The sequence below is a fragment of the Rhineura floridana genome, chromosome 17, assembly GCF_030035675.1.
Source record: "Rhineura floridana isolate rRhiFlo1 chromosome 17, rRhiFlo1.hap2, whole genome shotgun sequence".
In the NCBI taxonomy this organism is placed as follows: Eukaryota; Metazoa; Chordata; class Lepidosauria; order Squamata; family Rhineuridae; genus Rhineura; species Rhineura floridana.
In genome coordinates, this window is record NC_084496.1 from 29,567,710 (window position 1) to 29,590,072 (window position 22,363).

The window sequence follows — 22,363 nt, forward strand, 5'->3', positions numbered from 1 at the left end:
GCGCTTAATCCTTCCGTGAAGAGGGAACTGTGCACATTTCCCAATCGTATACATAATCTCCAACAGGCCTTGGGCAGTGTGCATATATATGGCTTGAAGTTTGTACATTTTTCTGCCATTATGCACAGTCCCCAACAGGCTTTGGGAAATGTGCGTATCTTTGCTAAATTTACATTCTCTGGTCATTATGCATTATCCCCAACAGACATAAGAACATAAGAACATAAGAAGAGCCTGCTGGATCAGGCCAGTGGCCCATCTAGTCCAGCATCCTGTTCTCACAGTGGCCAACCAGGTGCCTGGGGGAAGCCCGCAAGCAGGACCCGAGTGCAAGAACACTCTCCCTTCCTGAGGCTTCCGGCAACTGGTTTTCAGAAGCATGCTGCCTCTGACTAGGGTGGCAGAGCACAGCCATCATGGCTAGTAGCCATTGATAGCCCTGTCCTCCATGAATTTGTCTAATCTTCTTTTAAAGCCATCCAAGCTGGTGGCCATTACTGCATCTTGTGGGAGCAAATTCCATAGTTTAACTATGCGCTGAGTAAAGAAGTACTTCCTTTTGTCTGTCCTGAATCTTCCAACATTCAGCTTCTTTGAATGTCCACGAGTTCTAGTATTATGAGAGAGGGAGAAGAACTTTTCTCTATCCACTTTCTCAATGCCATGCATAATTTTATACACTTCTATAAAGTGTATAAAGACCTTGGGGAATGTACATATCTCGACTGAATTTTGTACATTCGCTGGGTAATACGCATAGTGTCCAAAAAATACGCCTTTTTTCTATCTCTTGTTCAGAAATGTGCCATCTGTGCCCCTCAGAGTACTTCTGGGCCATTTCCTAATCTGCCATGACCTACAATGTACATTCCCACTGACTAGCAGAGCAGCAGGACGCAGGGCCCCCAGATAAAGGTTATTTTTTTTCCTGCAGTCCAGCCCCCTTGTCACCATTCTCACCTGTTCCGTGATCAGATGAGCAGCACAACCTTCATGCCCCCTCCCCCCAGTTCTGGTGGAGATTGCCTTCCCCCTGCCACCGCATGGTTTGTTCATAAACCTCTAGTCATTATGTATGTGTGTGTTGTCTATATATATTGTCATCAATGTGCATGGAACTCTTTAGAGGTCCCTGCCCCAACTATCTTACAAAGTCAAATTTGATTCAGGGGAAACAGCAGAGGGAGAGGAAGGGGAGGCAAAGGGTCAATGGGCAAACGTGCTTAGAAAAAGAAAAAGGGATGTGTGGCTATATCCCAAGTGACCCTTCCCAAGACTGATGTCGTCTAAATGAAAACAACTGCTTCTTGTCCTCTCCATAGGTTGGTGTTATAGGAGAGGAAGAGGAGTGGGTAACTTTGTGCGAGGTGGAGAAAGAATCAGATGCTCAGATGCTGGAGATCCCAAATCTCACGCCTTATACACATTACAGGTGAGAACATCGGGTAATTAATTGCCGCAACAACAGGCTAGTCAGTGTCAGTCGGGGCAACTTCTGTGATTGCAAGTAGCTGGTAGGAGGAAGGATAAGAGAACATTTACAGCTTAGAAGAGTTTGCCCTTAAATGACCTTGCTTGATGTATTGTAATTGTTGCCTTTGCATAGTAAAATAATTACTCAATCTGGAAATGGGAGCAAGGTACATAATGTGCACTGCTAAATGGTGCCATTGAATACATCCTGATATAGAGAGTTTGTCTAGACTAAAAATTGCAGTGGTTTAATTAAAATTGATCTTGTTTCATTTTGGGGGGAAACTGCACTGAAAATGGCTGAATGGTCCTTATATCACTTTGGCTTTATTCTATGAGTTAAGTCAGCATAACTCCCCCTTCATTATACTTAAATGAACTCAGTGATGTTAACAGAATTAACCCAAGCGTCCATGGATGTCAAGTGCCCATCAGTAAGAGGGTCATCCTGTTCCGGACTTAATTTTAAAATGCTGCCTCCCCTTCTTTTACTGGATTTGTACATTCTGAATTACTGATCTCCTTCAGCTTTGTAATGGTTGCCCTAGGACTGTGGGCCTAAGGTACATGATGCAATGCCTTTGCAGAAGCTAAGCAGATCATGGGAAACTGCTTGGGGAGACAGATGACCAGAGGAGAGGAAACTGTCTTGTACCAAGTAAGAAACAACAAAGGATTGGGTGTCATCCAATAAAACAGAAGGGTGGGGTTGCCCCAGAATGACAGAAGAAAAAAGGGAAAAACTTAGGTAGGAAATTACCAACAGTTTATTTAGGAGCATGTATTTTTAAAAAAATTCTTGTAAAAAGCCCAACGCGTTTCGGCTAACAGTATACAGCCTTCATCAGGGGCAATTACTGAATGTCTGGACATGTGCGGTGGTCTCAGCCAAAAATGCTTTCAAGAGAGTATTAGTAATCAATATCATGATCATCGGAACAAATCTACTAAGCGTCATTCTCCTTTGTACCAAGTAAGGCCATCCAGCTCAGTAGTACTGTCTCCTCTCCACTGACAAGCCTCAGGTCTCCAAGTTTCAGACAAGGGTGTTTTCCAGCCTTACTCTGCTGAGGAGATGTGTATGCTGCATGATGTCTTTATTATTTCATCATTATTTAATTATTATTAATTAATCTTTACTATTTAATTGTTGTTTGAGAAATGGCATCTCACTTTATCTTATAGCAATAACTTGAAGGAGCTCACAGAAAAAAAATCAGAGCAATAAATGAATAAATACTAAAAATGCAATACCCTGGCAAAACAACAAATAAAATACATTTCAAACAGGATCTTTAAAAGACCATGTTGTACATGAGCAAGCCAGATCCCACTGTTTACAACAGCCAAATCAACGTAGCACAAAAACCTCTTAAAGAAAACAGGTTTTTAAGGAAAAATGCTGAGATGGGCCTTCTTGGGAGGACATTTCATAAAGTTGCCATCACCACTGAGAAGACCCTGCTCCTAGTAGATATCCACTAAAATTGCAAGGGTGCAAGGAAGGGCCTTTTCAGTCTGTGGACTGTGGAATACCTCCCAAGAGAAGCTCACCTGGCTCCCTTCCCTTGACGTTCCAGAGAGCCATTAAGGCTGCATATACATTTATCCAACACGGAATCCTTCATACTCATCCTCGACATGCTGCTTTCCGTCTGGATTGAGTGTGGATCCTGCCATCCAGATGGGTGGATGTGGTTGTTTGAAATGTGTTTGAAAACCATCCCTATGATTAGATTACACCAGGACTCTCCAGACTTTTTGGACCAGAGGGCACATTTCAAATTTTGAGAGAGTTCTGAGGGCACCAGTGACAAAATGGCTGCCATGGAGCATGACATAATATAAAATTAGAGAGTAAACATGATGAAGCTTTTCCCTGTTGAATTTCTGCTTGTCATTTAGCTGTTACAGAAACAAGAACCCTGGTTTTCCCTAATGCCAGTCTTAAACCAAAGCCTAGACTGCCATCCTGTACCCTTTACTGAAAGTAAGCCGCATTGAACACAAAGAGACTTACTTCTGAGTAGACATGTATGCCACTTTACTGTAAGTTAGCTATACAGTGAATTCTTAATGTGTTCCTGGTCTTTAGCTCCTGCAAAACAGGGGATATACCAAAGCCTCTTTGCAAACTTTCCACGTTTGCCTTTTGGATGGAGGGGGATTCTTTAGCATTCACACACATTTATTGTGTAGTAGTATTTGCAAAAAATAAACCTGATCGCAGATGCATCCTGGTTGCTAGGGGAAAAGCAAGGGCAAACTACAGAGATTCTAAGGACTAGGAAAAAAGACAGAAGCAGGAAAAGTGTACTAAAAGGGAGGGCAAAACAGCAGCTCTTTAGGACCCCAGGGATTCCTATTGCCTGCTGTCCAAACAACTCACATATCAGTCACAGCTCTGACTTCACTCACTGACTAATAACATTGACAAGCAGGAGCAACCAGACTGGCTTATTTCACATAAATAGCTTAGAATAGACCTGCGCATTTTGTTCCTTAACTTTCTTTCTAGGAGGTTGAGACTTTTTAAAAAAGAAAAAGGATGCTCAGATTCTGCATTACCTGTGGGGGCGCCACTGAATTCTTTGCAACCAACATGGTGTTCATGGGCGATGGGTTGGCAACCCTCAGATTGCATGTTTGAAAACCATCCAGTCACTCTCTTGGTATACCTCCACGCACAACATTATTGGCCAGGTGTGTATATAGCCCCCCAAGTGCTAAGACCGCCTACATCTGTTTTCAAATGGACACACCGTGGGTAATGCAGAATCAATTTGCAATGGGCTTTTATTTTTGGAGTGAAACCAGTTGGTCAAGAAGCACTTTTCAGGGACAAAATATATGTCTAGCTCTAGATGCAATAGATCTGCAATAGATAGAAAAAGCAAGAACTCAGTCTCCATGATTACGGAATAAAATGTTGTGTACACAGTCTGAAACACACCAGTTCCAGCAGGCCATTGCGTCAGCTGGCATTATTTCTCTGAATGGTGATTTTTAATAGAAGTTTAATTACTGTTTTTATTATGATGTTGGGAGCATTGTAACCTGTTGTAGGAGTTAATGTAAATCACCCTGAACATTTGAATTGAAATAAATGAACTAAATTTAAAATGTGTATGTAGATACATAGAATGAGAGAACAGGATTTGGTGGAATTCTGTACTAGCATTAACCAGCTTGCTTTATATTTTCTTTTTTAAAACAATTGTATTCTACCTTACAGCCTTAACAATGGCCCCAAGGCAGTTTACAAAAAGAAAAAAATACAAAACCACTTTAAACAATAATAGAATAAAAATAAAACATTAGAAACCAAGAAGAGGAGAGTCCAGTGTCAAATTAAATACTATTAAAAGCTAGGCAGGACAATCTGTTTTCAGCGATGAGGCCATTCTAAGCTCCCTAGACAAAGGTTGCCTCTTGTCTTTCAAGCCCTGTAGGGCACGGCACGGGGTCTGGGTACTGCAAGCCCGCCGTACACTTGGGCATCTTTAGAGGCCCCCTCCAAGTGTCCCTGCCACCTGGGCGGTCTGCACCTGGAGGGAGGGCCTTCTCGGGTGAGGAAGTGGGACACTTTCCCTAGGGATGTTTACCTGGAGGTGGCATTGGTCCCAAGCAAAGCCCTTTTGCTTTCCCCAGGTTTTTAGCTCTGAGAGAAAACTGTGGTGGGAACAGTTTTCAACAGCTTTTATTCTGTTGCTTCATTTATTGTTGTCGCTTTTTTAAAAAAACCTCTTGTTTACTATAGTTGTTTTCAGCTTGATGGTTGCGAGTTGCCCTGGATATGTTTTTACATTGAAGGGCAGGCTATACTTTCAGTAGGCAGGCAGAGAGATGCAAACCAGACACTCTAATGCAATGACCTTTAGATGATCTACTGATATCTTTCAATATAAAATAGCACTGATTAAAAAAAAAATCTAGAAGGTTTGCTGTGTATTAGCGTGTTACAATGAAAACAACCAACCTGTGGCACATTATAAATGCTTTACTCCTTACCTCCTGCATCTTACCTACCAAAGTTTATTTCACAATAAAAGTGTAAAGACTTGAAAGTGCCAAAGGCTCTTTTGTTGTTTCTGATCCAAGAGCTTCTCCATAAAATATTTGCAAATGCAATCAGGTTGCTGATGTTTTCCTTTGTTCATCAGCTTAATGTGTCCCTCTTGACGAGGCATTTCATTTTAAATTAGTTATATCAAATAGTGAGGAACAAGGGCAAAGCTGTTTTAGCAAGTACATTGCACTCACTTACTGACTGTATGCCCCACGAAAGCACTCAGAGAACCTTGAGCAGAGGAGTTTTTGACAACAGTTGCTTTGTGAGTCACGTGGCTATGATTCAGAAAATAGGCAAGACAGATGTTTGACTAGATGATGATGATGATGATGATTTATTACATTTGTATACCACCCCATAGCTGAAGCTGTCTGGGCGGTTAAAAACATTAAAAACAAATATACAAATTTAAAAACACTTTTTAAAAAAACAATGTAAAAATACATTCTAAAATGCCTGGGAGAAGAGGAAGGTCTCCCACAACAATATGCTGATGACACTTTATGCTGGAACCTTGGCCGATTGCACGAGGGATGGCCACTTCTGCAATGACCACTTCCTGTGGATCAGTTATTTACATCACTCGCCTGCTGAATATATATGCTTCTGATGAAGTTACGTGTTGAAGTGGTAGTGAGATAGTATTCCGTAGAGGAGAATAGCAAACCAATGCTACAGTCCCGTTGTGCTGGGACGTCAGTGTTACATCAGCAGAAACACTTTTCCAATCCCACTGTAGTCAACAGAAGGGAAATTCATTAGCACAGGTCTGTGGCTGGTATAAAGTTGTGCTGTGGATGGGAGATGGCCGTGATCTGGGTGAGACTAGGATGTAAGTAAGCTCATTCCCTAAGTGACCTACAACAAATTCAGCTGTTCCATCTTTGCCCCAGAACTGAGATCCCAATAAAAAAGACAATTTTCATATCAATTTTCATATCAATTTTCATATCAATTTTCATATGCCTCTTTATGGAGGGCTGCCTTTGGCTAGTCTCTGGAGTTAATTGTGGCTAAATCCGTCTACCAACAATGAATTTCTAAATCTCTATTACATTCTATGAATTGAATTTTATGCTTTTTAAAGCTTACATTAATCTCAGTATCTCTCTTTCCCCCCTCTTTTTATTGTTGTTGTTTTGAAACATTTTTTTCTTTTTTGTCTCTGTGTTTTTGTTTCTTTTTAAAATTTATATATGTATATATGCTTTGATTATATAAGCTATATAACATTGTAGTAGGCATCTATATTTCTGTGAAGATTTTTATTTATGTATGTATTTATTTATTTATTTATTTATGACATTTGTTAGATGCCCATCTGGCAGAGATCTTCCACTCTGGGCGACTTACAACCAAACACAAGTACATTCCATATAGACATAATCAAAATCCTAAAAATTAGAGATTAAAAATTAAAAGCTTTTACTATAAATTTCTACAAAACACTGTCTTTGTTTGGATATTAGTAATGGTGAGAAATGTCTGAAAGAGAAAGGGAAATAGAACAAAATCACATCACCATCTTTTCACAAATCAGTTACAAACACAGAATACAACAGGATAATAAATTAAAGGGTATAAACTGTAATGCTAACATCTGTAACCTCAGATATTTCATCAAGCATTGTTGAAACTTTACTCCAATTCAGGCGGTCAAGTCCACACCCAATCTGCACACTTAATATATTGAATTAAAAACAGACAAACGGAAACAAAGAACCAAGTATTCCACTACTGCGTCTGCCACGGCAGCCACGTACCTGACATCTTTATATGGGTGATCTGCCAGCTGAGGGGCAGTAGCATTCAGAAGAAGCTCTGCTGGCATAGTGAGACTTCCACTGAATCCTAATCGTATAGCCTCTCAGCTGGTGAGTCTTCAATATAGGAAAGTGCCCGATGACAGATAGCAGGGGCACATGCAGAGAGACGCTAGAAGACTGAAGGGAGGGTCTGATGAAATCACTTTAGAATCTCAGCAGGCGCTGGCTACAACCGTTCAGATAATTAGGATGAGGAGTTTGCTATGATCCTGGGGGGGGGGGGCAGTGGGACAAGCATTACATTGGAGGGTTAATCTGTGCTGGGGGATGGGGCTTTTTATGTAAGAAACGAAAAGGGGACAAGAAAATAGTAGAGGCATTCTGTCTGGCTTTATTTAGTTCTAGCTCAATATCCTTCTTACCTTTAGAGTAATGCTTATGTATTTTGTTGGCTATGCATCCTCAGCCTCTGAGTTAAAGTTGGGTGGCAATCTAAATCATCATAATAGATCAAGGGAGCAGCACTTTCAGACGTTTATTGTATCAAATGAATAATGTCACCTGGGAACATGCATGAAGATATGCTGGGGGACTGACCTACTTGCCTCTCATTTCTTGCTATATTGAGTCACTTAGGTTGCCACTTAAATATATATATCCCTCCTCCTGTGCCTTTGACAGCTGCCTAACGTGCACACACAGAGAGAAAAGTTAAGCATGTGAAACTTTCCCTATCATTTATCCCCGTGCTGCTTAAAAGCTTCTCCTGTTTTATTTCGGTGTATCAGATTGCCACACAGGACCAGGGCTAATTTACAAAACAAAAGACAAAGACCAGCTGGCATTGCTGCTGGGGGCACTGCTGCGTGAGAAGTGCACTAGATAGTGTAGCTTAAGAAGACTGTGCTCTGAACCTCCCATTATACCTCTACAAATTGCTCTCCAAACGGAATTTCTTCCATCATGTTTGCAATCCTTTTGAGCCCTCTGAAGCCATTCTGTGACTGTCCATAAGATGATGAAACAAGAGGCATCTCCCAAGTGGCACCTGGGCTGATCAGTTCCATCATCTTGCCAAGACTTGGCATGACATTCCAACATGATGAAAAGGTGGAAAGGAATCTGAAGCACTAATTATTGGACTTAGACTGCATCTTTGTCAAACATGCTCCTTTTCTTCTGTGCCCTGTCAGCGTTTGGTAAATTAATGGTGTTGTTTTGCTTAACGCATTTTCCTTTAGTGCACTTCCTTAATGAGATCTGAGGAGATAGACTAATGGCATTACATAAACTTGCTCAGCCTTTCCTCAATCCCAGTCTTTTAATGCCAGAAATCCAGCATTTAGTAGGGGCTAGTTGAGCAGCTAACATGTGAGCACAAGAAAGCCTGAACAGTCTCTTTTGTTATGATGCCTATGCGTACCTCTAATGCTTTCTCTAAAACTTGTGCCATCATAAGGTGAAACAGTTGCTGTCATAATTTGGAACAAATGGGATTGCTTTTGATCCAAGCGTTTGTATACATAAACCTACAAAACTTGCATCAAAAGGAAGCCATTTGTTCCACATCATCTGTCTTTTGAGCTGATCATTAGGGAAATGTTTTGTAATGGATTAAATCTAGAGAAAGTTGGACATGCCTAAAAGGCGTTAAGGATACAGTTACCTCCTCCTGGATTTTACTCAATATGTGGTCACACTTGCAAAGAGTTGGGATGCAACCTCTAATTGGTTTAATCAGTAGGTTAAGCAACTAAAGCTTTAGCTAATCAGGGCCAGTTCTAATTGGGGAGAACAAATTTTAATCAGGGAGGCGGAGAGTTTAGGGCGCACTTGTTGATTTTTAGAAGCTGTTTTTGTCTTCGTGAAAACTGTAATAAGGAATGAAAAAGAAAGCATTAAAGTGCTGTGGAGAAACAAGCTATGACCCCCTAGCTTAGCATTATATCCAAACAAAGGATCCTGGTTTGTCTTACTCCAATAAACTAGGGTCGCTGAGCCAAGAACAAATTTTGGCCACAGATTGGGGCATGTTGGGAGTGAAACAACCATGATCAGACATTATGTTTGTTCAGATGTGGTGTGTTTCAGTGGAGAGATGCAAGGTGCTCAGGATCAGTGCATAACAGTAAGCCAGTAACTGTAGTTTATCATACATGCAAACAAGGCCAATGATTACAAACTAAACTTTAGTTTAGAAACTAACATTTCCCAAACAAGAAATCTGCCATCTTCTTATCTTGCACTTCCCAAGCATTCTGACCTGTTTTCTTTTTATCAACTCTTCTGATAATTGATTCTTGTTGACTTCATTATCATACTGGTTAACTAATTTAGAATGACTAGAGGTGTATAGTGCAGGACGTATCTTAAATGAGATAACGGTGAGATAGTAATGAAAATATAAGGGAAAATTGGAGAATTTACATTCAGGCATGGATAAACCTGTCAATTTCAGTTTCACCTTTTCCAGTTTTGGTTGCCCCATTTCCATATCAGTTTGCATTTTTTTAAAGTCTGTATACAGTTTATATATATTTCCATTGGCATTGCTGCTGATATATAAAAAATTACCTAATCAATGCATTTGTCAAGGTTGTTTTCACTGCTATATGTGTGTATTTATTTTATAAACATCATTAGCTGCTTCTGAGGACTCTAGTTGAAAAGCAGGATGTTAATCTAAATAACAATAAAAGGTAGTAGTACTTTTTGTGCACACTTTCCCCTAATCTACGCATTTTTTGGCTGGAGAATAGAATCACAAAATTTGGAGGAGTATGAATTTCAAAGGACAGCTGTGTTTTGGCTCACATATTGGTCAGGGATGGGTGAGAAATTCAATTTAGTTTGCATTTGAAGCCAAATATATCAAATTCACACTTTCCAAAGCACTATGAGGAACACAGCCATCCTTTAAAACTCACACTAATTCAAATTTTACAATGCTGTTTGCCAACCAAATAATGTTTACAAAAGTGCATACATTAGGGTAAAGTGTGCATGAAAATGAATATATGTGAAAATAACATACAAAAATGCATTATATTAGGAGAAATGGCTTGCAGAAATGTGTACGTGAGTCAAAACTGCCTACAACAATGTGTTTATTAGGAGAACTTCACACTACAATGCTGGAGAATTTTCATAAGGATTTTTTTTTTAAATCGCAAATTGCTGTAGAAATGTAAAGAGCTGAGTTAAGATCGGAAAAAAGAGAAATTGAGAGAACCGAAATTGACAGAACTTTCCAACCCTGGTATAGGTCAGGGATGGGTGAATTAGGCAGGTTTGCATGAAATGCAAATTGAATAGATCTCTCCATTTGAGACCTGTGTTTGAGATCTGTAGGCCTGGAAATATAATAAAAGAGATGTACACATATTAGTACTACTAACGGGGCCTAGTTTTTAACTGTCATGTTTCCCACCACCAAAACCATTACAATCACTCACACATGATATAAATTGTTTTGAGATAGATCACGAATCTCTGACAGAATTTTCTCCCCCTCTCATACTGTTAGAACCCAGCGAGGTTGTTCAGTGAAGCTGAAGGGTTGGATATTTAGGACAGACAAAAGGATAGATTTCTTCACACAGTGCATAGCTAAACTATGGAAACTGCTGCTATAAGATGATGTGATAGCCACCAACATTTGTTGTTATATGCCTTCAAGTTGATTACAATAAACAGCGACCCTAAGAATCGGCAACCTCCAATACCATTTGTTGTAGACCACACTGTTCAGGTCTTGTAAGTTCAGGTCTGTGGCTTCCTTTACGGAATCAGTCCATCTCTTGTTTGGCCTTCCTCTTTTTCTACTCCCTTCTGTTTTTCCCATCATTATTGTCTTTTCTAGTGAATCATGATTTTAAAAGGGAATTAGATAAATTAATGGAAGATAAGGTTATCAGTGGCTCCAGTGTTTTCGGCTATATGCCTCTGAATAACCTTTGCCAGCACTCTCATGGAAAGTGCCGCTGTGCTCATGTTCAGCTTGTGGACTTTCCATTGGGCATCTGGTTGGCCACTGGGAGGACAGAATGCTGGGCTCAGTAGACCTTGAGACTGATCCAGCAGTTCGGTTCTTCTGATGTTCTCGGTCCCCTTGCAGAATTACAGCTCCTATTCAGTGGACTGTTATGATTGTTATTCCAGTTTGAGTTAGCTGATCTAAATTAATCTCTTTTATAATCTTTTGCATCTTGAAAGTCTTGTGATTGTTGCAGATCAGGGAACACGCACCACCTGTAATTTATCTTTTAATATGATGTTGGTGTTACATTTTTAAATTCACATTGATAGACAAGGATTGTCAGTGGATCCATTTTCAAACACACTAAATGCTTCTGACTCTTTCTGTGCTATGTATGATTGTGACCTTCCTTTGTCCTTCAGGTTTAGGATGAGGCAGGAGAATGTGGTTGGGCAAAGCCCTCTCAGCCAGCCGTCGCGTGTCATCCAAACGCTCCAGGCACCCCCAGACACCCCGCCAGGGAGTGTGACTGTGCGCGCTGCCAGTGAGACCAGTTTATGGGTCCGCTGGGTGGTAAGTTGATGGCAACTAGACTATATAGGAGGAGGAGGAATAACATTCCAACTTTTCTCAAAGGCAAGAGGTCCAAAATCCACAAAGGAGTTTTGCAGAGAAATCTGTTTCCTTTTTCCCAAGCACTAAGGTCATATCTGAGGTCCCTGCTGTTTCCTATCTGTGCTCTGGCAGACTTGAGTCTAAGCACCACATTTCTGGCTATAGCCCAGGACAGGATGTGTTCTCTAATGGACCAAACAATAAAAGCATAACAAGGAATGATAAATGTGACATAATTGGAATAGACCAGATGCTGCCTCTTGTTTGTTTATGGCAATACATTTCTTTAAAAAAAATGCCATGAAACTGAGTTCATTGTAGGCACTTTCATTTTAAGTTACTAAAATTGCAGAGAGATTTTTTTTTCTATGCCCAGGGAAACAGTGCCAATCTGGAGGTTATATCCATGTGATAGATTGCAGAGCTAAGTGATTAACTCTGGAATCGGGTGATAAATTGCAGGGCCATTGATAAATGTATTTATCATGGCGCTTGGACTGCTATATCCACCCCTCAACCTCTCTGACTGGAATTCATTCAGCTACTCCCATTTCCTCTGCTATTCCACTTCAAATAGCCTTTCCAAGTAGATATATTCCTGCTTCTCTCCACAGAACACAGGAGATGGTCCCAAATGCTCTTAGATAAAATGGAAGCTGCAGCAACTCACCTGTCAGGAAAACATTCTGTGCATACATTTTCTAAATGCTCTGGACTCCTGTGAACTCTCCAAGTCATCAGGGCATTCCTGTAACAACAGGGGATTAATGTTTTCTCTTGTTCGGCGGTTGGTCTTGGGAGCCTGCTGTTCAAGGGAATACAAGTCAAAATCCCACCAGATGCACCCAAGCTCTTGTTGTGAGCCTAAAGCAGCTCTTTGGATCCTGATCAAAGAGGCAGGTTGTTATTGTAAACATGGAAGATGGATGAATGGGCAAAAAGCCAGTGAGTGAAGCAGGCGAAGATGAAAGGCATGTATTTTGTAACTGCATTAACATTGTTGCTAACTAAATCAGGAACATTTGTATGTCTTTGATAGTAGTACACAAAGAACTGCCAGCTCCAAAGGTTTTTATACCCACGAATGAAGGCCTCACTTAATGGCTAAGCTAAGGAGACCAAAAACTCGTTCTGTACTTACTGTGTTGAGAGGCAAAGGCAAATCTGCCCATCTGCAACATGCTTACAAGTTCTAGTGATGTTAAGTTGTCCACTGTGCATGGTTGGATTTAGATAGAAGACCGTCCAGGTCACCTTCTCATTATTCCCTGGATATAGGCATTGCTGAGCCACTCCAGGGCTGGTACAGTTTCTTGGCCACTGCAGTGTTAACATCAAGGCCCTAAGGCATGCTGGTGCCAAGTTCAATATTTACAGTGTGCAAGTGGAGCATGCAGCAAAAAGTTGCAGTATGGAGTGCTCCTGTTCAGGTTCCAGCCAGCCAGCTACGTATGCCCTCTTACAAGATACATCATTTCATTCTCCCTCTCTCCCACCTGTTTCTTTTGAGGGTGGGTGGGGGGAGTCCCCTTTTAGTAAACATTGAACATCCTGTGGCCACTGGACATGCTCTATCCTCATCAGGCTGTTTTAGAGTTTTCCCCCTAATTTTTTTTGTACTTCTGCAAACTTGGGGTTTTTCCCCCAAACCTTCTGATACTTCTCTCTTGTATGTGGATGGTGCAGTTTTAACTGCATAAGGATTCTTACTTGGAGAATGAGATGGCTGTGGGTATACGTAGGGTGGTATTCAGTATTAGTCCTGCTCAGAGTAGACTCACTGAAGTTACATAACTAATGTAGGTTCATTAATTTCAATTGGTCTACTCTGAGTAGGACTCAGTTGAATACAACCCATCATATTTCCTCTGCATTGTGCCAACTGAAAGAACAAGAATAGCAGCAGTAGTTGTAAAAGTCCATAGTATAGTCTTTGAAAATCACAGATGGTCCATCTCACCCATCACTAACATGCTGCGCTTCTTCTGTCTGCCCAGCCTCTGCCTGACTCTCAATACAATGGGAACCCTGAGTCAGTAGGTTACAGGATCAAGTATTGGTGTATGGATGCACAGCCTTCTACACTGACAAAGGTAATCAACGACCGTCTGGAGAGGGAACACACAATTGAAGATCTAGAGGAATGGACAGAATATGAACTGCAGATCCAAGCCTTCAATGCCATTGGGGCAGGACCTTGGAGTGAGGTGATGAGAGGTCGCACACGGGAATCAGGTGAGACATGTGGAAGCAGTCCCGCTGATCGCTATTTTTAAAAATATATTTCCTTTTGCTCCTGATTTTCTACTGACCTGACGTTGTATGCCTACATAATTAGGGCACTTTAGATAAGTCAAATGCAGCTAGGTATGTATGTGGCACTCAGATGTGCACACTCTCTTCTTGAGTTCAGTAGGCAAAATGTTGAGCATGAGTGACCAAGGCTCAAAGAGTAGCTTCATATCTCTATTCCTAAAATTAGTTTGAAAACCTTAATAAAACAGAAGGGAGTAGAAAAAGAGGAAGGCCAAACAAGAGATGGATTGATTCCATAAAGGAAGCCACAGACCTGAACTTACAAGATCTGAACAGGGTGGTTCATGACAGATGCAATTGGAGGTCGCTGATTCATAGGGTCGCCATATGTCTTAACCGACTTGAAGGCACATAACAGTAACAACAAAGACACATTCATGGAGGGTCAAGGCTATGTTCTACCTGAAGTGCTAGAGACAATATGTCTCTGAATACCAGTTGCTGGGAATCTCAAGTGGGGACAGCTCTGTTGTGCTCAGATCCTGCGGTTGGCTTCCCATAGGCATCTGAACTGGCCATTGTGAAAACAGAATGATGGACGTTGGTTTGATCCAACAAGGCTCTTCATAAACTACACAATGCATACAAATTAGCAAAAAGAAATTTTAAAATGAAAATCGTGCTCTGGAGATAGTGATTTTGTGCAGAGGAGTGAATGTGGGTGGTTGTGCTTAACCCTTTCCCATTTGGCTATTTTTCTGTTCAGTATACGTCTGGGTCCCAGATTTATCTTTCACTTTGCTTGGTGATCTCAGTGGTAAGGAGTCCTGGCCAGAGCAGTGATTCACTCAAAGATGCAGTGGGTGACTTCCTCCAAGGACGAGCATCTACGTTAGAGATGATTGGATCATTTGTTCACTCCCAATGCAAAGAGACAGCAGAACTCCCTGTTCTATTTGAGCTGATTCCCGGGAGGCTGATGGAAAAGAGGCCAGCTAGACCCTCACAGGAGCCTTTAATTATGAAATCAATTTCTTTTCATTGCACTCTAACAAGTCCACTCAAGTTGCTGAGAATTTGCTCTGGGAATAACTGGTCCAAACACTGACTTCTTCATCTGCTTTGGGGGATGCTATGTTTCAGAGTGGGCTTCCAAATGCATCCATTTTTTCATTCTCTTAAATCTCTGCTGGCACATCTCTTAACAGCCAACATTTCACCTCGTGTAATCTGGAAACGTGCTTAGTTGCATGGTCCAGGTTTTGCAAAGAGAGATCTCAGCAAAGCAGGCTGTGGAACTTCTGTCTGGCAGAAGAAAACAGCCCTTTCAGTGGCACTACAAGGATAAGCAACGCTCTGCGAAAGGTAGTTATTAAGCTGTTATCTAGATAACTTCAAGCAGATCTTCTCTCTCAGCTCCAGCCCACATGCATCTGACGTAATTTACTTTTCTGCTGTGGGTGAATAATTGAGCGGAGTGACCTTTCTTGAATTAAGGATTCAATAGTGAAAGTAAATCACCATCGTCGCTAACCTGCACAATGAGCAAGGGCTGTATTTGTAATTTGTCTCCATAATCAGAGAGGGGCTGCCCACTGCTGCATGGTTAACACTGGATCCTATTTATCACTTTAAACAGGATTTTGGCCTTTTTCTTGCTATAAACAGCTCCAATTTGCATATTTTCATTATTGCTGGAGGAAATAATCAATTAAAGCCAGAGAAGCCATTGCAGAATGCTTACTTGTGATGATTATAAGCATGATGCACTGATAGCCCATTTTGCATCAGTGTGCCATGTGATCCGGTGAAGCATCTGTATATGGTCAGTAAAAAACACCTAGGCATATAGGCAGACTAGTCCTAAAACGGAGTTTGTAGGTTTAATCCAGTGGTCGCCAACCCCTTCCCTGTGGGCACCATGGAGACTGCAAAGGTCTATTTGGTGGTGCCCCCAGCAGGTAGTCCAGCACCTGAACTTTCATTTATTTAAAAAAGTAAGTCTCTAGTCCTCCTACAAAGTAAGTTATGAAGCAATTTGGGATTAGGCATTTCCACAAGCTTTGGGCCCACCACACCAAATGCACGGCTTCTAGAAACTGTGAGCCTCTTCATTCAAGAGTATGCCCCAGCTTTCATCCCTAGCTTCTCCAGCTAAAAGAAAATCTGAAAACCTTGAAGGGCTGAAAGGGTTTCAGAAAAGCATTTACAAGCTGCAGTTTCAGGCCCACCATCAGTAGAGCTAGATAGGACTATTGGTTTGTTCAGTAAAGAAAGGTCCCCAGTTCAGGGGCAGGAGATGTGACAGAAAGAAGGAGGAGTTTAGTCACCGTACCCTCTAAGGACAGGACAGGGATTATAGGAATCTGGATTTTTAAAAAATAATTTATATCCTGCCCTGTGTATATAGTCCTCAACAAAAAGTAAATATGCAGTGCAATCCTGTGTATGATTATTTAAAAATAAACAATGTGGCTTACCTTTAAATAAGTGTGCAGAGACCTGCAGCCTCAGGACCATCAAAAGAAAAAATATCCCTTTTTTAAAAATTGAAAATGTTGATGTCACATGTATGTACTGTATAACTTTGAAATTAATAAAAAATTAAAGAAAAAATAGAAAAAATATCCTGATTATAATGGCCATTTATCAGCAGATCAGCTCCCTAGGAAGACTATGGTATCTGCTTCTCTGGAGGCTTTCAGGGTGAACGTGACAGCTGTCAAGAAGGTTTATATATAGGAAAATCTGGCTCAGGGCAAATGATTGCACTTGGTAACCCATTGTGCTGCCTCCAGCACTGTGATTCTCTCCAGCTGAAACAACCCCTGCTCCTATTCAAAAGGAAACTGCCCATGTAGGCACCTGGCTTGGTGGTAGCAAAGCTTCAAAAAGCCCACATCCACAGAAATAAAAAACACAGAAACCATTTGGAGTTTTCAGGCGTGTTGCGATCTAAGCAAGCCTTGGAGCCACAGGGGCTGTGTGCAAAGGACCTTTTGCTATGGCTGGCTGAGATGTGCTTGACAAAGAAAAATAAGGGCAGAAAAAGATATGCAGGTGGTGGATGGAGAAAGGTAGAGAGTGAGACACACTTTTGTGGCGGTTCCAGTGTGTCTCCACCTCTCTTTTCTGAAAATGGGCACACGACACTAATCAGACTTTGCCCCCTTTTTACTCTTAAAACCTGGTTGAATCAGCTCCAGTGCATGTATTTATTTATTTTTTAAATCAGCTTTAGGCAGATTTTGTAACTGATTGGTAAATCAACCCATTTGTCTTCCAGGTGTGGCCAATGGAAATGCTTTTTTGCAGGCTCATGCAGTGACAGATTGGCTGAACACTTTGCTGTGGGTTGTCCTGAGAGGTCTGAAGTCAGCAGTAGGGGGAAGTGTGTCCAGCTGAGGGCACAGTCGCTTCAAATGCAGCCAGAAAAGCCATTCTGGCTGCTTTTGAAGTGACTAGTATGCCCACAGTTTAAATGTCAGTTCTCACTCTCTTTGAGCTTTTTTTTTTTTGCTTCAAAGCAGGAGCAAATTGATTTCATTTGGGCCCAGAAGACTCCCTTTAAGCCCAGACAGCTCCAACTGTCCATAGTAGCTACTTGTGTTCTGTAAGGGCTGCCCACTAACCTCTTCTCCGTGTTGTCCCCTTTGGAAGGAAGGCCTGGAATATGGCATAATACGAGGGAGAGTTAACAGGAGCACCGTTGTGTTAACACAACCTTGGCATGGATGCTTTTTAAAAAAAACCTCTCCTCTATTGTCATGGCCCCGTCAGAGGACTCCTCAGATGAGGACGACTCGGGAGTAACAGCAGCAGACCCAGGAGCAGCAGGAGACACGGAGGAGCCTCCTGAGAATCCAGCTCTTTCTGCCCCTCAGCTGCAGAGCACCCCAGGGACAGCAGAGGCCCTGCAGCCAGACACAGACAGTGAACAGGATACTCCCCCCTCACCTGCAGAACGTAGACAGCAGAAGGTCAGGCAGAAGAGAGGCAGGGCTGTCTCCTTAAGGCCCAAACACTGAGGGCTCACACCTGCTGTCCATCCTGCTCTTTATAAGGCACACCTTGGCTGCAGCTTGTTGCTGACTGCAACGTCAGGCGTGGCTTTGTGTAGACCTAGTTTCCCTGCAGCATCTCTTTGACTGACCTCCTTGGCAATTGATCCCGGACCTCCACTGACCTCGCTTCTGGACTTCTGACTCGGCAAGTACGCTTCGGATAGGCCTGACAGATTTACAACCCGACTGCTGGCTAAGGACTTTCCTTCCCTGCCAAAGACCCAGGAATTTCCAGCCCCCCCTGACACTGCTGATGCAGTGTAGAGCTGACATCTATTTCGCACCATAATTCATTTTAGATACACCATGTTCCTGCTGCCCTTATATACTGTCCTCCAGAACCGGAGTGTACACAGCTCCTTTGTTGATAAAGTCAGCTGTTGGATAGTCATGGCCACATTCAGAGATGAAGGTCAGGCTTTTCAGCACTTCAGAGACTGATAATCAGGATGCAGCCTAGGTAGTGTGATACAGCATTGCTTTCCTGCAGCATTGAGGTGAGGAGATAAAGGACAGGAGCCCACAGTTGTTCAAGAAGAGAGAGTCTGTGTGGTGAAATTGTTAGATTGTTTGACTATGGCCTGGGAGACCAGGGTTCGAATCCCCACTGAGCCATGAAGCTCACTGGGTGACGCTGAGCCAGTCACTGCCTCTCAGCCTAACCTACCTCACAGGCTTGTTATGAGGACTGAATGGGGAGGGAAGATCCCTGTAGGCCACCTTGAGCTCCTTGGAAGAAAGGATGGCGATATATATATATATATAAGAAATCAATAATTAAATACATCAACTGGCAGCGGCTGCCCAGAGTTTCAGGCAGGTGACATCCCTCCCCACACCTGGACATGATAGGGATTGAACCTGGGACCTTCTGCATGCAAGGCAGATGCTCTACCGCTGAGTTACAGCCCTTCCTTTCCACCTGTTAGTGTCATCTCCCTGGCCTACCTAACATATGGACCATCCCTTACTTTGGGGGACTTCCAGACTCTCACCATATTCTGGTTTTGGCACCTGATGAATGACAAGAGGCACTTTCTAATAATCAAAACTCGATCCAGAAGTCAACATCTAAGGGGTGTATACATTAAGTAGCCAAGTGGTAAAGGGGGAGTGACTAGATGGTAGACGGTCAGAGAAGTTCTCTGAAAGTTCAACGTCTGTGTTGAGTGTCAAAGATTGAAGGTCTCCTTGGAAATCTCCAGTCAAAGCAGGAAGAGGGAGTCTGTGGCCCTTCAAATGTTATTGGACTCCAGCTCCCATTAGCCACCATGGCTCATAGTCAGGGATGATGGTCAGAGGTCCACAAGTTGAAGGAATAGGCACAAAGTGATGGGAAAGACTTTATGCTTGAGAATCTGCCAGTTAGACTAGACTGGGTATTGGGTTAGATGGGCAAACGGACTGCCCTGCTATAAAGCAGTTTCCTCCTTTCCTATGAAATAGGCACTTGTCGGTGGTAAGGATTCTTTCCCAGGAGACTGAGACCAAAAGCTTTTGTTAAACTAAAGAGAGTTTATTCTCTCCCCCCCCCTTTTTTTTGACAATCAGTGTGGTAATCAATATATTTGGGCCACAAATGTATGGATTGCATGGATGGAATAGTAGAAATATCAAGGCTGTAGCATTTAATTGATTAACCAGTTGACTGATGAAAATGGTGTGCTTGATAATGACATCAGATTTTGACTTTTTAAAAGTTAATAATTATACACATATACACATAAATATTTATTTATTTGATTTATATCCCGCCCTGCCTCCCAGCAGGAGCCCAGGGTGGCAGATGGTAAAATATCCAGATGGCAAGCACCAGCTTAAGAGGCATTCCTTCCTATGCGCTTAGAAAATGATGCATGCTGTGGCACATGTGCATCCTCTAAAATAAAATAAAGCTTATTTCTTTAGAGCAGTTGCTTTTTCTTGTGTGCAGTTTATGCCATTGTAATTAACCACTTAAGTGACTAAAATATGATTAATCGACTCACATTTCTTTAGCTGGAAGATAGATGAGGGAGGGAGGGAGGGATGGAGAGGAGAGAGAGAGCTATAACTTCTGTGGGTTTGTTTGCAAATCCAAAGCCAGACCCTGTTGAGTAAAGTATCTGCTGATACTTGCCTTCCATTCCACCATCACCTTTTTGATCATTTTAGCCAGCAGTTTCCAGGGCACGCTGTGCAAGCTTCATGTCTCAGGTGGCCTTGGCCAAAGTTGAGAGGTAAGAAAGCCACATTCTCTGTATTGTTGTCCTTAGACACACACCCCCGCATCCATCCTTCATTGAAAACATATCTTAAAAAAGATGTGAAGGCAGGTTCAGTCTCAGCCTCCTGTGAGTGTTGGTGCTGGGGGGGTGGAATGAAAGAGAGTTTTTGGTTTCTGAACCAAAGAAGAAAGTTATTCATCAAAATAAAGAAATCATCCCTTTCTTGCATGGCAAAATCAAACAAGTGACTTTGTGAATCAGAGCAGCTTAGAAACGGCTGTTTTTCTTTACATGGAAATCTGGCACACCTCTTTTTCGCGCACTGTGAAGTGATTCATGTGGGAGCAGTGGTTTGTGAAGATCTACGGATAAAGCTATGGCAGCCATCCAAAGACATTCATTGCTCCCGGCAATCTATATTCCTTTAACACAATTATATCCTTGTGGGGGATAAATCTAGGAGAAGATGAAAAAGAAAAATCCAGCATTGGGAGAAGCAGAGAGAGTGGGGAGGACAAAACCATCTTGCCAGCAAAAGCGCTGGAGCTGTTTCTCATGTACCAGCTAATTGCTAACAGAGGAGCTGCTGGAGAGATAACCTGGAGCCCACCGAGGTACAGACTGCGCTTTCTTCTGCTGCTGCTGCACACATGATGTTGAAAATAATGGCCACCGATTCAGTGCTGGATTAAAAGATATCAGGACCTAAAAGGAGCCCTACAGCCAGACCGAGCCATCCTGCCTTTGTGGAGTGTGTGTAGGGGAGGGTGTCTCAGACACCCTTTCTAACTTGGCCTCCCCTTCTGCTTCCCATTGCACAGCCCTGGTGCTGGACCTAGACGTGTGACCTCAGCCCTGAAAATAAAGCCCATTTCTTCACCCTCTCCCACAATCACCTCAAAAGGCCTTGAGAAGTTCTCTCTCTCTCTCTCTCTCTCTGAAGCTTGGAAGGTGCCTGATGCTTTTTGAGAAACTGTGCCCTTCAGACATTAGAAAGCGTGCATGTGGAGTGGGGGGAGGAGGTGAGGCATAAGCAACAAAATAAAATTTTTAAATCTCTGTCAAGCAGCCCCTAAATCTAATTGTCTTAGCTGAGTAGTATTAATTTTGCCTAAAGAAGCTTGCGGAGGTAACGCAGTGAAAATGTGTTGGAGTTCTCCCTGTCAGGCAAAGGTTGGTGACAGTAATTTGACTGTGACCTTTAAATTATAGACTTCGCTTTTAAAAGGATGCATTTGTTTTGCTGTCTTAAAAAAAACAAAATGTTTCCCTCTGAAACGCTATGCTTATTTCGTCTTATTTCTAATTTCTGCTAATTTGGGTATTTGCAGTTCCGTCTGCTCCCCCAGAGAATGTGTCCGCGGAAGCTGTGAGTTCCACACAGATTCTCTTGACCTGGGCAGCTGTTCCTGAACCTGAACAGAATGGGCTCATTCTTGGCTACAAGGTATCGCTTTCCAAGCACCCTTGTGTTTTGTGCCTTGGTATAAGCAACATTTTTTTTACCTGGTTTTATCTGTGTATGGTGTAAGTTATATCCCAGCGCTATAATCCTATATGCAATCTCCTATAGATTAACCTAAAGTTCCAGCTAAGGAATTTAGAGATCACTGCTGCTGTAGAGCTGAAATATGCAATGAGGAGAGTCATGTGGTACAGAATTTTCTGTGCTCCATCAGTCAAGACTTCAGGAGTGAGATTTCCTCACAGATATGAAACTAGCAGACAGAAAAGGTTCCATTTGTACAGATTCTGTACTGTAAACCACCCAGAGAGCTTCGGCTATGGGGCTGTATACAAATACAATAAATAAATAAATAAATTCTCTGTTTGAGTCTAGAAGACTGCAGTTTGAACGTATAACATTCAACATATAACACTCTAATAATTATCAAAGACATGACCTTGTCTCTTGCCTACTGTTTAGCTAG

At 42.0% G+C, this 22,363-nt stretch overlaps 1 protein-coding gene across 8 annotated transcripts in view; it reads left to right on the top strand.

Moving 5' to 3' along the window:
- The window catches only part of SDK1 (sidekick cell adhesion molecule 1), a 681,727-nt gene that overhangs the window by 548,917 nt on the left and 110,447 nt on the right, over nt 1-22,363 (top strand). For all 8 annotated transcript variants that reach the window (XM_061599424.1, XM_061599427.1, XM_061599426.1 and 5 more), the window contains 4 exons: nt 1,323-1,432; nt 11,713-11,863; nt 13,903-14,140; nt 21,764-21,879. In XM_061599424.1, the coding sequence (XP_061455408.1) occupies nt 1,323-1,432; nt 11,713-11,863; nt 13,903-14,140; nt 21,764-21,879 (615 nt within the window). The remainder of the gene's footprint in view (nt 1-1,322; nt 1,433-11,712; nt 11,864-13,902; nt 14,141-21,763; nt 21,880-22,363) is intronic.